We start from the raw sequence: 12,727 nt of genomic DNA on the forward strand, positions 1-12,727 counted from the left end.
CCACGTTAGAATCTGTTACCGTCTGTTACCACGTTAGAATCTGTTACCGTCTGTTACCACGTTAGAATCTGTTACCGTCTGTTACCACGTTAGAATCTGTTACCGTCTGTTACCACGTTAGAATCTGTTACCGTCTGTTACCACGTTAGAATCTGTTACCGTCTGTTACCACGTTAGAATCTGTTACCGTCTGTTACCACGTTAGAATCTGTTACCGTCTGTTACCACGTTAGAATCTGTTACCGTCTGTTACCACGTTAGAATCTGTTACCGTCTGTTACCACGTGATTTGCGTTGATGTTGTTTCCTTATTTGTGTGGAAACACTTCACCGTGAATATTTTTTTTATATATATATATTTTTTTATATTTGTGACTCAACTATCCCAAATCCAGATCTTTTTAAAATCACTGAGATGTGTATTTATCAGAACCTGAGTTTTGAGCTTTAAAAGTTGACTTCAGCCAAAAAGTTAAAACGAAGAAAACAATTCAGTTCCGTTTTTTTCTGATTGCATTGAGTCATGAAAGAAAAACACCATTCAGCTTGATTGTTGTCACTATATTTATAATCCGTATTGTTTGTATTAAATAATCATTACTATAAGTAATTATCACACTGTACAATAATATATATATATATACATATATATTTTCTTTTATTTATTTGAATTGGAGCCAAAATATTGTGCATTTCAGTGAGATTATGACCTGTCAACAACAAATACTTAAAAAAGAAAAACATTTAAAGAAATAATCTGTTTGATTTGACAATATCTAGCACTGGATGCAATAATAATCATTTAAATTCAGCAGGAACGAGTTGCAGATGTCTCCATGTTCAGGAAGAACAATCTGCTGAGAGATCAGATGAAATGATTTGGTCATACAGGCAAAGTTAAAACAATACGAACACTACAAAACAATCACACAGAACATTACTAGAACTGTAGAGAGGCAAGGAAAATGGTACAGTACTAGTGTGCAAAAGCAGATCGAGTTGACTGGGTAGTGTCGTGTGACTGCGACCTGGTGTTGTTGAAGGCCCAGATGACAGTGGGCAAAAAGGATTGAATTGATACAGATATTAATGAGTTTGACACTCTCTCTCTAACACACACACACAAAGATATCTCTAATACACACACACACACACACACACACACACACACACACACACACACACACACACACACACACACACACACACACACAAAGATATCTCTAACACACACACACTGCTAGGTCATCATTCTTACCTTACCTGACGACCGCTCCATGGTAACGACCGCTCCATGGTGACGACCGCTCCATGGTAACGACCGCTCCATGGTGACGACCGCTCCATGGTGACGACCGCTCCATGGTAACGACCGCTCCATGGTGACGACCGTTTCATGGTGACGACCGCTCCATGGTAACGACCGCTCCATGGTGACGACCGCTCCATGGTAACGACCGCTCCATGGTGACGACCGCTCCATGGTGACGACCGCTCCATGGTAACGACCGCTCCATGGTGACGACCGCTCCATGGTGACGACCGCTCCATGGTGACGACCGCTCCATGGTGACGACCGCCCTTCCGAAATGGACCTGGGGCTTTCCCATTAGGACCCGATATGCATAAATACCATTGTTAAATATAGACACCCGTTTGGAACGGACCGGAGGACAACTAGACCCGTTCCATATAGACTTGGTTGGATCCAGACCTCGTATGATCCCACCTGAGTGAGGAAAGCAGCAGAAAAGTCAATTTTTAAGCTTCCTTATTAACCAGAGCTGATAAAGCTTGAGGGAGAGGAGGTAGAGAGAGGTGATGCTCGGGTTGGGCCGGGCTGTGTATTTACACGACCGGTTAGAACTCCTACTCATTCCAGGGTTTTTCTTTATTTTTACAATGTTCTGCATTATAGAATAATAGTGAAGACCTCAAAACTATGAAATAACACATATGGAATCATGTGGTCACCAAAAAAGTTTTAAACAAATCAAAATATATTTAATATAGGAGTTTCTTCAAGTAGCCACCCTTTGCCTTGATGACAGCTTTGCACACTCTTGGCATTCTCTCAACCAGCTTCACCTGGAATGCTTTTCCAACAGTCTTGAAGGAGTTCCCACATATGCTGAGCAATTGTTGGCTGCTTTTCCTTCACTCTGCGGACTGACTCATCCCAAATCATCTCAATTTGGTTGAGTTTGTGGAGGCCAGGTCATCTGATGCAGCACTCCATCACTCCTTGGTAAAAATAGCCCTTACACAGCCTGGAGGTGTGTTGGGTCATTGTCCTGTTGAAAAACAAATGATAATTCCACTAAACCCAAACCAGATGGGATGGCGTATATCTGCAGAATGCTGCGGTAGCCATGCTGGTTAAGTGTACCTTGAATTCTAAATAAATCACGACAGTGTCACCAGCAGAACACCCCCACACCTCCTCCTCCATGCTTTACGGTGGAAAATACACATGCAGAGATTATCCATTCACCCACACCGCGTCTCACAAAGACACAGAACAAAAAATCTCAAATTTGGACTCCAGACCAAAGGACAAATTTCCACCGGTCTACTGTCCATTGCTCATGTTTCTTGGCCCAAGCAAGTCTCTTCTTATTATTGGTGTCCTTTAGTAGTGGTTTCTTTGCAGCAATTTACCCATGAAGGCCTGATTCACACAGTTTCCTCTGAACAGTTGATGTTGAGATGTGTCTGTTACTTGAACTCTGAAGCATTTATTTGGGCTGCAATTTCTGAGGCTGGTAACTCTAATGAACTTATCCTCTGCAGCAGAGGTAACTCTGGGTCTTCCTTTCCTGTGGTGGTCCTCATGAGAGACAGTTTTATCATAGCGCTTGATGGTTTTTGCGACTTGAACTGTTCCGTATTGACTGACCTTCATGTCTTAACCTCTCTAGGGTGCGTGAGACGTTAGCGTCCCACCTCTTTAACAGCCAGTGAAAGTGCAGGGCGCCAAATTCAAAACAACAGAAATCCCATAATTAAAATTCCTCAAACATACATGTATTTTACACCATTTTAAAGATACACTTGTTGTAAATCCAGCCAGGCTTTACGACGAAAGCAAACCAAACGATTATGTTAGGTGAGTGCCTATTCACAGAATAACACAGCCATTTTTCCAGCCAAAGAGAGGCTTCACAAAAAGCAGAAATATAGATAAAATGAATCACTAACCTTTGATGATCTTCATCAGATGACACTCATATGACTTCGTTACACAATACATGTATGTTTTGTTCGGTAAAGTTCATATTTATATCCAAAAATCTGAGTTCACATTGGCTCCTTACGTTCAGAAGTCACAAAACATCCTTTGATTTTGCAGAGAGCCACATCAATTTACAGGAATACTCATAATAAACATTGCTAAAAGATACAACTGTTATGCATGGAATTTTAGATGCACTTCTCCTTAATGCAACCGCTGTGTCAGATTTCAAAAAAGCTTTACGAAAAAAGCAACCCATGCAATAATCTGAGTCGATGCTCAGAGCCCAATCAAGACACAAATATAGCCATATTATGCAGTCAACAAGTCAGAAGTAACATTTTAAATATTCACTTACCTTTGATGATCTTCATCAGAATGCACTCCCAGGAATCCCAGTTCCACAATAAATGTTTGTTTTGATCGATAATGTCCATCATTTATGTCCAAATTCCTCCTTTTTGTTCTAGCGTTCAGTACACTTTCCAAACTCACGACGCGCGGGCAGGTCCAGCGGAAAGTACGGACGAAAAGTTAAAAAAGTTATATTACGCCTCGAAATGAAAGAGCTAACAAACGACAGCAAGATGCCTCTGACTTCCAACAAGTTAAGAATAAGATATCGATTGCTTTTGCTGCCTAAAATAAAAAAATATTCTGAATTTATGAAATTACTTTTCATGTAATTTTGGCCAGCTAATAGGCTAATACCCACTGATCAAACAACATCGAAAGAAAGTGTGAACCTGTTATGAACGTTATCCCCGGCGTACAGCTACTATAGACAAAATGACAATCCCACCTACTAGTATTCATATCTAACTACATTGTTGATTGTAAATGATTACTTTATTCTGCTACATTGCTAACTACTTTAGCTAGCTAATTATTCTGTGTCTAAACCAGCCTGATTTAATTGATTTGTAGCATGTTATCTTGAATTGGGTCAAGTCAGCTGCCACACTCAGGTCAGGGAAGTTTGAGCCAGCTTTTTCACGTTCGGCATGCTAGTTAACGTTGAAATATAAACTTGGAAATTAACCATTTTCCTCAAGTAATCATACAATATATTTACATTACCCTTAAAGTAAAGGGTTTAAAGTATCCAAAACAACTCAAATCTAGATTTCCACAAGAACTGATTTTCGTAGCATTTTGGATTTTTCCAACAATGAGTCGGTGTGACATCCGACAGGTCCTCATACGTCGCCTCACATCTCCTCAGAAACGATTTCATTCTGGAACTGTACTTTGTTGTTGTATTGCCCTCCTTTTCATCCATCCATCTCCTATTGTTCTCTCTCCATAATTCTGTGGTTCTGTTCTCTCTCCATAATTCTGTGGTTCGGTTCTCTCTCCATAATTCTGTGGTTCTGTTCTCTCTCCATAATTCTGTGGTTCTGTTCTCTCTCCATAATTCTGTGGTTCGGTTCTCTCTCCATAATTCTGTGGTTCTGTTCTCTCTCCATAATTCTGTGGTTCTGTTCTCTCTCCATAATTCTGTGGTTCTGTTCTCTCTCCATAATTCTGTGGTTCGGTTCTCTCTCCATAATTCTGTGGTTCGGTTCTCTCTCCATAATTCTGTGGTTCGGTTCTCTCTCCATAATTCTGTGGTTCGGTTCTCTCTCCATAATTCTGTGGTTCTGTTCTCTCTCCATAATTCTGTGGTTCTGTTCTCTCTCCATAATTCTGTGGTTCTGTTCTCTCTCCATAATTCTGTGGTTCTGTTCTCTCTCCATAATTCTGTGGTTCTGTTCTCTCTCCATAATTCTGTGGTTCTGTTCTCTCTCCATAATTCTGTGGCTCGGTTCTCTCTCCATAATTCTGTGGCTCGGTTCTCTCTCCATAATTCTGTGGTTCGGTTCTCTCTCCATAATTCTGTGGTTCTGTTCTCTCTCCATAATTCTGTGGTTCTGTTCTCTCCCTCCTGTCCCAGGACCCCAACCGTCTATACTATGAGTCTGCTGAGCTGAAGCTCTTTGAGAACATAGAGTGTGAATGGCCCCTGTTCTGGACCTACCTCATACTGGATGGCGTCTTCACCAACAGCCCAGAACAGGTGGTTATATAGCAGGTTAAATAATACTACTAATAATTAGGGGGTGCTTATATAGTCCTGTTTCACTGTATGTACAAGTGGGTAACCTGTACGTGTGAAATGGAAATGTGTTTTTTGCCATGCTCAAGGGCAGAGCGACCGATTTTTACACCTTGTCAGCTCGGGGATTCGATCCAGCAACTGCCAGGCTACCTGAGCAGGCTATGAACTCTCATAGGAATTCATCTAGAAGTTATATGCCTTCATAGCATTGTCTTTATCTGTCATGTCTCTGTTTGTAAACCGTCCAGGTCCAGGAGTACAGGGATGCTCTGGAGGGGATTCTGATCAAGCAGAAGGACGGGATCTGCCTACTACCAGAGCTCTACAGCGTTCCACCTGATAGGGTAAGACTGGAAGACCAGGGTGTAGTGGTGGCTTACTGGAACTTTCACAACATTTCCCAGAAGTCCTGGCTGGTAGATTCCCGGAATGGGAAGGGAATAAACAGGAACTTCAAAGTCCGCCAACCATGATTTCTGGAACACCTGGGAGTTTAGCAAGCCTAGTCATACATGTGAACCAATTGTGTTTATTACAGGTGGATGAGGAGTATGTAAACCCCCACTCTGTGGAGAGGGTTAGTGTGTATTATAACTGTGTGTCTGTAACCAACAGGTGGATGAGGAGTATGTAAACCCCCACTCTGTGGAGAGGGTTAGTGTGTATTATAACTGTGTGTCTGTAACCAACAGGTGGATGAGGAGTATGTAAACCCCCACTCTGTGGAGAGGGTTAGTGTGTATTATAACTGTGTGTCTGTAACCAACAGGTGGATGAGGAGTATGTAAACCCCCACTCTGTGGAGAGGGTTAGTGTGTATTATAACTGTGTGTCTGTAACCAACAGGTGGATGAGGAGTATGTAAACCCCCACTCTGTGGAGAGGGTTAGTGTGTATTATAACTGTGTGTCTGTAACCAACAGGTGGATGAGGAGTATGTAAACCCCCACTCTGTGGAGAGAGTCCCTCTGGGGAAGCTCCCTCTAAAGTGGGGTCAGTCCCTCTACGTCCTGGGAAGTCTACTGGCAGAGGTGAGCGGTCACTCACTACACTAGCTAGTGTACACTATACTACACTAGCTAGTGTATACTACACACACTACGCTAGCTAGTGTATACTACACTACACACGCTACACTAGCTAGTGTACACTATACTACACACACTACACTAGCTAGTGTACACTATACTACACACGCTACAATAGCTAGTGTACACTATGCTACAAACACTACACTAGCTAGTGTACACTACTACACACGCTACACTAGCTAGTGTACACTATACTACACACGCTACACTAGCTAGTGTACACTATACTACACATGCTACACTAGCTAGTGTAAACTATACTACACACGCTACACTAGCTAGTGTACACTATGCTACACATGCTATAATAGCTAGTGCACACTATGCTACACTAGCTAGTGTACACTATACTACACACGCTACAATAGCTAGTGTACACTATACTACACATGCTACAATAGCTAGTGTACACTATACTACACACGCTACAATAGCTAGTATACACTATGCTACAATAGCTAGTATACACTATACTACACTAGCTAGTGTAAACTATACTACACACGCTACACTAGCTAGTGTACACTATACTACACACGCTACACTGGCTAGTGTAAACTATACTACACACGCTACACTAGCTAGTGTACACTATACTACACACGCTACACTAGCTAGTGTAAACTATACTACACACGCTACAATAGCTGGTGTACACTATGCTACAAACGCTACAATAGCCTGTGACTAACTGCCATTGAGTGATCAAGTCCTCTCTCCGGTATTGTATGGTAAAGCTCTGCCCTCTCTCTGTGTTCTACAGGGTTTCCTGGCCCCTGGAGAGATAGATCCTCTCAACCGACGTTTCTCCACCATCCCCAAGCCAGACGTGGTGGTGCAGGGTGAGACCTGAAGGCTACATACTGAATAATATATCTACGTTTGATAAAAGCGTCTGCTAAAGAACCATATTTAAAGGCCAGATTATACCTGGTCAAAACAACATGTCTGTAGACAATTACAATCTGACAGGTGTCTCTGGTCTAACAACATGTCATTTATACTCGTGTGGAATGTCTGTTGATCGTCGCGGCGACTGGCGGTTTCCTTGTCGTGGTTACTAGTTACTACAGCAACAAGACCAAATCCATCAGTGACAAGGTGGTGCAGGAGTTCTACAATTCTCTTATAGAATGACCTACTTTTATTTTGTCACATTCACAACCGTAAGGTATTTTCTGGAAGCTCGCCGTTTTACCTTGTAAATAATGATGTGGGTTAATTTTCCTGTAATAATGAATCAAATTAGCTGAAGTTATAGTCTTGGTCATTATTTGAACTGGTTAGCCAGCTAGCTAGCTAAAAATGAAAAATGAATAAAATATTGTTTAGACAGTTGCTTGTAGTTGACATTTTACTTAATTTTTTAACTGATGGGTTTATTGGCGTTAAAATAGAGCAAGTATGCTTTTCGGAGCACCGGGCAGCTGATGTCACGTAGAGACTGTCTGGAGCACCGGGCAGCTGATGTCACGTAGAGACTGTCTGGAGCACCGGGCAGCTGATGTCACGTAGAGACTGTCTGGAGCACCGGGCAGCGGATGTCACGTAGAGACTGTCTGGAGCACCGGGCAGCGGATGTCACGTAGAGACTGTCTGGAGCACCGGGCAGCTGATGTCACGTAGAGACTGTCTGGAGCACCGGGCAGCTGATGTCACGTAGAGACTGTCTGGAGCACCGGGCAGCTGATGTCACGTAGAGACTGTCTGGAGCACCGGGCAGCTGATGTCACGTAGAGACTGTCTGGAGCACCGGGCAGCTGATGTCACGTAGAGACTGTCTGGAGCACCGGGCAGCTGATGTCACGTAGAGACTGTCTGGAGCACCGGGCAGCTGATGTCACGTAGAGACTGTCTGGAACACCGGGCAGCTGATGTCACGTAGAGACTGTCTGGAACACCGGGCAGCTGATGTCACGTAGAGACTGTCTGGAGCACCGGGCAGCTGATGTCACGTAGAGACTGTCTGGAGCACCGGGCAGCTGATGTCACGTAGAGACTGTCTGGAGCACCGGGCAGCTGATGTCACGTAGAGACTGTCTGGAGCACCGGGCAGCTGATGTCACGTAGAGACTGTCTGGAGCACCGGGCAGCTGATGTCACGTAGAGACTGTCTGGAGCACCGGGCAGCTGATGTCACGTAGAGACTGTCTGGAGCACCGGGCAGCTGATGTCACGTAGAGACTGTCTGGAGCACCGGGCAGCTGATGTCACGTAGAGACTGTCTGGAGCACCGGGCAGCTGATGTCACGTAGAGACTATCTGGAGCACCGGGCAGCTGATGTCACGTAGAGACTGTCTGGAGCACCGGGCAGCTGATGTCGCGTAGAGACTGTCTGGAGCACCGGGCAGCTGATGGCACGTAGAGATGTCTGGAGCACCGGGCAGCTGATGGCACGTAGAGACTGTCTGGAGCACCGGGCAGCTGATGGCACGTAGAGACTGTCTGGAGCACCGGGCAGCTGATGTCACGTAGAGACTGTCTGGAGCACCGGGCAGCTGATGTCACGTAGAGACTGTCTGGAGCACCGGGCAGCTGGTGTCACGTAGAGACTGTCTGGAGCACCGGGCAGCTGATGTCACGTAGAGACTGTCTGGAGCACCGGGCAGCTGATGTCACGTAGAGACTGTCTGGAGCACCGGGCAGCTGATGTCACGTAGAGACTGTCTGGAGCACCGGGCAGCTGATGTCACGTAGAGACTGTCTGGAGCACCGGGCAGCTGATGTCACGTAGAGACTGTCTGGAGCACCGGGCAGCTGATGTCACGTAGAGACTGTGGTTTTGTGTTGATGCTTTTTCATAACGACAAGGACAAGTTTGATCAGAATAGAATGTTTATGATGTCGCTATGGCAACTGTCTACAGACATGTCAATAGACCAACTGTAAACCAGCCTTAATAAATACTGTATACTGAATGTAGCTATTAAATATATATACAGTTTGGACACCTACTCATTCAAGGGTTTTTCTTTATTTTTACTATTGTCTACATTGTAGAATAATAGTGAAGACATTAACTATAAAATAACACATGGAATCATGTAGTAAACCAAAAAGTGTTAAACAAATCAAAATATATTTTATATTTGAGATTTTTCAAAGTTGCCACCGTTTGCCTTGATGACAGCTTTGCACACTCTTGGCATTCTCTCAACCAGCTTCATGAGGTAGTCACCTGGAATGCATTTCAATTAACAGTTTTGCCTTGTTAAAAGTTAATTTGTGGAATTTCTTTCCTTTTTAATGCGTTTGAGCCAATCAGTTGTGTTGTGACTAGGTAGGGGTGGTATACAGAATATAGCCCTATTTGGTAAAAGACCAAGTCCATATTATGGCAAGAACAGCTCAAATAAGCAAAGAGAAATGACAGTCCATCATTACTTTAAGACATGAAGGTCAGTCAATAGGGAACATTTCAAGAACTTTGAAAGTTTCTTCAAGTGCAGTCGCAAAAACCATCAAGCGCTATGATGAAACTGCCTCTCATGAGGACCACCACAGAAAAGGAAGACTCAGAGTTACCTCTGCTGCAGAGGATAAGTTCATTAGAGTTAACTGCACCTCAGATTGCAGCCCAAATAAATGCTTCACAGAGTTCAAGTAACAGACACATTTCAACATCAACTGTTCAGAGGAGACTGCGTGTATCAGGCCTTCATGGTCTAATTGCTGCAAAGTAACCACTACTAAAGGACACCAATAATAAGAAGAGACTTGCTTGGGCCAAGAAACACGAGCAATGGTCATTAGACTGGTGGAAATCTGTCCTTTGGTCTGATGAGTCCAAATTTGAGATTTTTGGTTCCAACCGCCGTGTCTTGGTCAGACGCAAAGTAGGTGAACGGATGATCTTCACTTGTGGTTCCCACCATGAAGCATGGAGGAGGAGGTGTGATGGTGTCAGGGTGCTTTGCTAGTGACTCTGTCAGTGATTTATTTAGAATTCAAGGCACACTTAACCAGTACGGCTACCACAGCATTCTGCAGCGATACGCCATCCCATCTGGTTTTCGCTTAGTGGGACTATCATTTGTTTTTCAACAGGACAATGACCCAACACACCTCCAGTCCGTGAAAGGTCTATTTGACCAAGAAGGAGAGTGATGGAGTGCTGCATCAGATGACCTGGCCTCCACAATCACCCGACCTCAACCCAATTGAGATGGTTTGGGATGAGTTGGACCGCAGAGTGAAGGAAAAGCAGCCAACAAGTACTCAGCACATGTGGACTATTGGAAAAGCATTCCAGGTGAAGCTGGTTGAGAGAATGCCAAGAGTGCGCAAAGCTGTCAAGGCAAAGGGTAGCTACTTTGTTTAACACAATTGTTTTGCTTACTACATGATTTCATATGTGTTATTTCATAGTTTTGATGTCTTCACTGTTATTCTACAATATAGAAAATAGTAAAAATAAAGAAAAACCCTGAATGAGTAGGTGTCAGCTTTTGAGTGTTACTGTTTATATTTTTTTTATTAAGCATTTTTTAAAGTTTTACATCTCACATGCAACAATCATCTCATGACATACCTGTTTACGGAAGAACCCCACCACCCCAACAGTCAAACACATTTTACAGAGAAAATGACATATTTCTAGCTATTTTAATAGTGAAATAAGTCTGTCATAACTCCTATGTTTTTTATTGTATTATCTTCCTCCTCCTGTAGTGTCTATCCTGGCAGAGAACGAGGAGATCCAGGAGTTGTTGATGAAGAATGGGATAGAGGTGGAGACAATAGCTGACATACACCCCATCCACGTCCAACCTGCTAGAGTCCTCAGCCACATTTACGCTCGACTCGGTAAACACAGAGAGGGAGGGAAGGGAGAAAAGGTAGGGGAGAATGGGATATGGAGACTGGGATATGGGATATGGAGACTGGGATATGGGATATGGAGGTGGAGGTGGAGACAATAGCTGACGTCCAACCTGCTAGAGTCCTCAGCCACATTTACGTATAACTCGGTAATAAATCTTTCACTACCGGCAAGAAAATATCATTACAAAAGCAAAAACTGGTATTAGAAGCCACTTCTACACCGGGCGGTGACGGCCAGTTTCCCGGACCCTAATCCTGGACTGAAAAACTGGTATTAGAAGCCACTTCTACACCGGGCGGTGACGGCCAGTTTCCCGGACCCTAATCCTGGACTGAAAAGCATGCTGAATATCAAATCAAATTGTATTTGTCACATGCGCCGAATACAACAGGTGTAGACTTTACAGTGAAATGTTTACTTACAAGCCCTTAACCAACAATGAAGTTAAAAAATATATTTAAAAAAGAATTAAAGACCTGTTACCGGTACCGAGTCAATGTGCGGGGCCCCGGTTAGTTGAGGTAATATGTACATGTAGGTACAGTTATTAAAGTGACTATGCATATATAATAACAGCAGTGTAAATGGCAATGCAAATAATGCCATTTGATTCGATGTTCAGAGTCTTTTGGCTTGGGGGTAGAAGCTGTTTAGAAGCCTCTTGGACCTAGACTTGGCGCTCTGGTACCGCTTGCCATGCGGTAGCAGAGAGAACAGTCTATGACTAGGGTGGCTGGAGTCTTTGACAATTTTTAGGGCCTTCCTCTGACACCGCCTGGTATAGAGGTTCTAGATGGCAGGAAGCTTGGCCCCAGTGATGTACTGAGCCGTTCGCACTACCCTCTGTAGTGCCTTGCCTCAGAGGCCGAGCAGTTGCCACACCAGGCAGTGATGCAACCAGTCAGGATGTTCTCAATGGTGCAGCTGTATAACTTTTTGAGGATCTGAGGACCCATGCCAAATCTTTTCATTCTCCTGAGGGGGAAAAGGTGTTGTCGGTGTGCTTAGACCCTGTTAGTTTGTTGGTGATGTGGACACCAAGGAACTTGAAGTTCTCAACCTGCTCCACTGCAGCCCCATCAATGAGAATGGGGGCGTGCTCGGTCCTCCTTTTCCTGTAGTCCACAATCATCTCCTTTGTCTTGAACACATTGAGGGAGAGGTTGTTGTACTGGCACCACATGGCCAGGTCTCTGACCTCCTTCTTATAGGCTGTATCGTCGTTGTCGGTGATCAGGCCTACCACTGTTGTGTCATCAGCAAACTTAATGATGGTGTTGGAGTCATGCCTGGCCGTGCAGTCATGAGTGAACAGGGAGTACAGGAGGGGACTGAGCACGCACCCCTGAGGGGCCCCCGTGTTGAGGATCAGCGTGGCGGGTGTGTTGTTACCTACTGTTACCACCTGGGGGTGGCACATCAGGAAGTCCAGGATCCAGTTGCAAAGGGAGGTGTTTGGTCCCAGCGTCCTTAG

General features: G+C 44.1%; 1 protein-coding gene across 6 annotated transcripts in view; it reads left to right on the forward strand.

Moving 5' to 3' along the window:
* The window catches only part of phka1a (phosphorylase kinase, alpha 1a (muscle)), a 55,308-nt gene that overhangs the window by 23,412 nt on the left and 19,169 nt on the right, over positions 1-12,727 (forward strand). For all 6 annotated transcript variants that reach the window (XM_039017050.1, XM_039017049.1, XM_039017048.1 and 3 more), the window contains exons 10-14: positions 5,172-5,294; positions 5,585-5,680; positions 6,260-6,367; positions 7,191-7,269; positions 11,100-11,234. In XM_039017050.1, coding sequence (XP_038872978.1) covers positions 5,172-5,294; positions 5,585-5,680; positions 6,260-6,367; positions 7,191-7,269; positions 11,100-11,234 — 541 coding nt within the window. The remainder of the gene's footprint in view (positions 1-5,171; positions 5,295-5,584; positions 5,681-6,259; positions 6,368-7,190; positions 7,270-11,099; positions 11,235-12,727) is intronic.

This window comes from Salvelinus namaycush, chromosome 21 (assembly GCF_016432855.1).
Source record: "Salvelinus namaycush isolate Seneca chromosome 21, SaNama_1.0, whole genome shotgun sequence".
Lineage (NCBI taxonomy): Eukaryota > Metazoa > Chordata > Actinopteri > Salmoniformes > Salmonidae > Salvelinus > Salvelinus namaycush.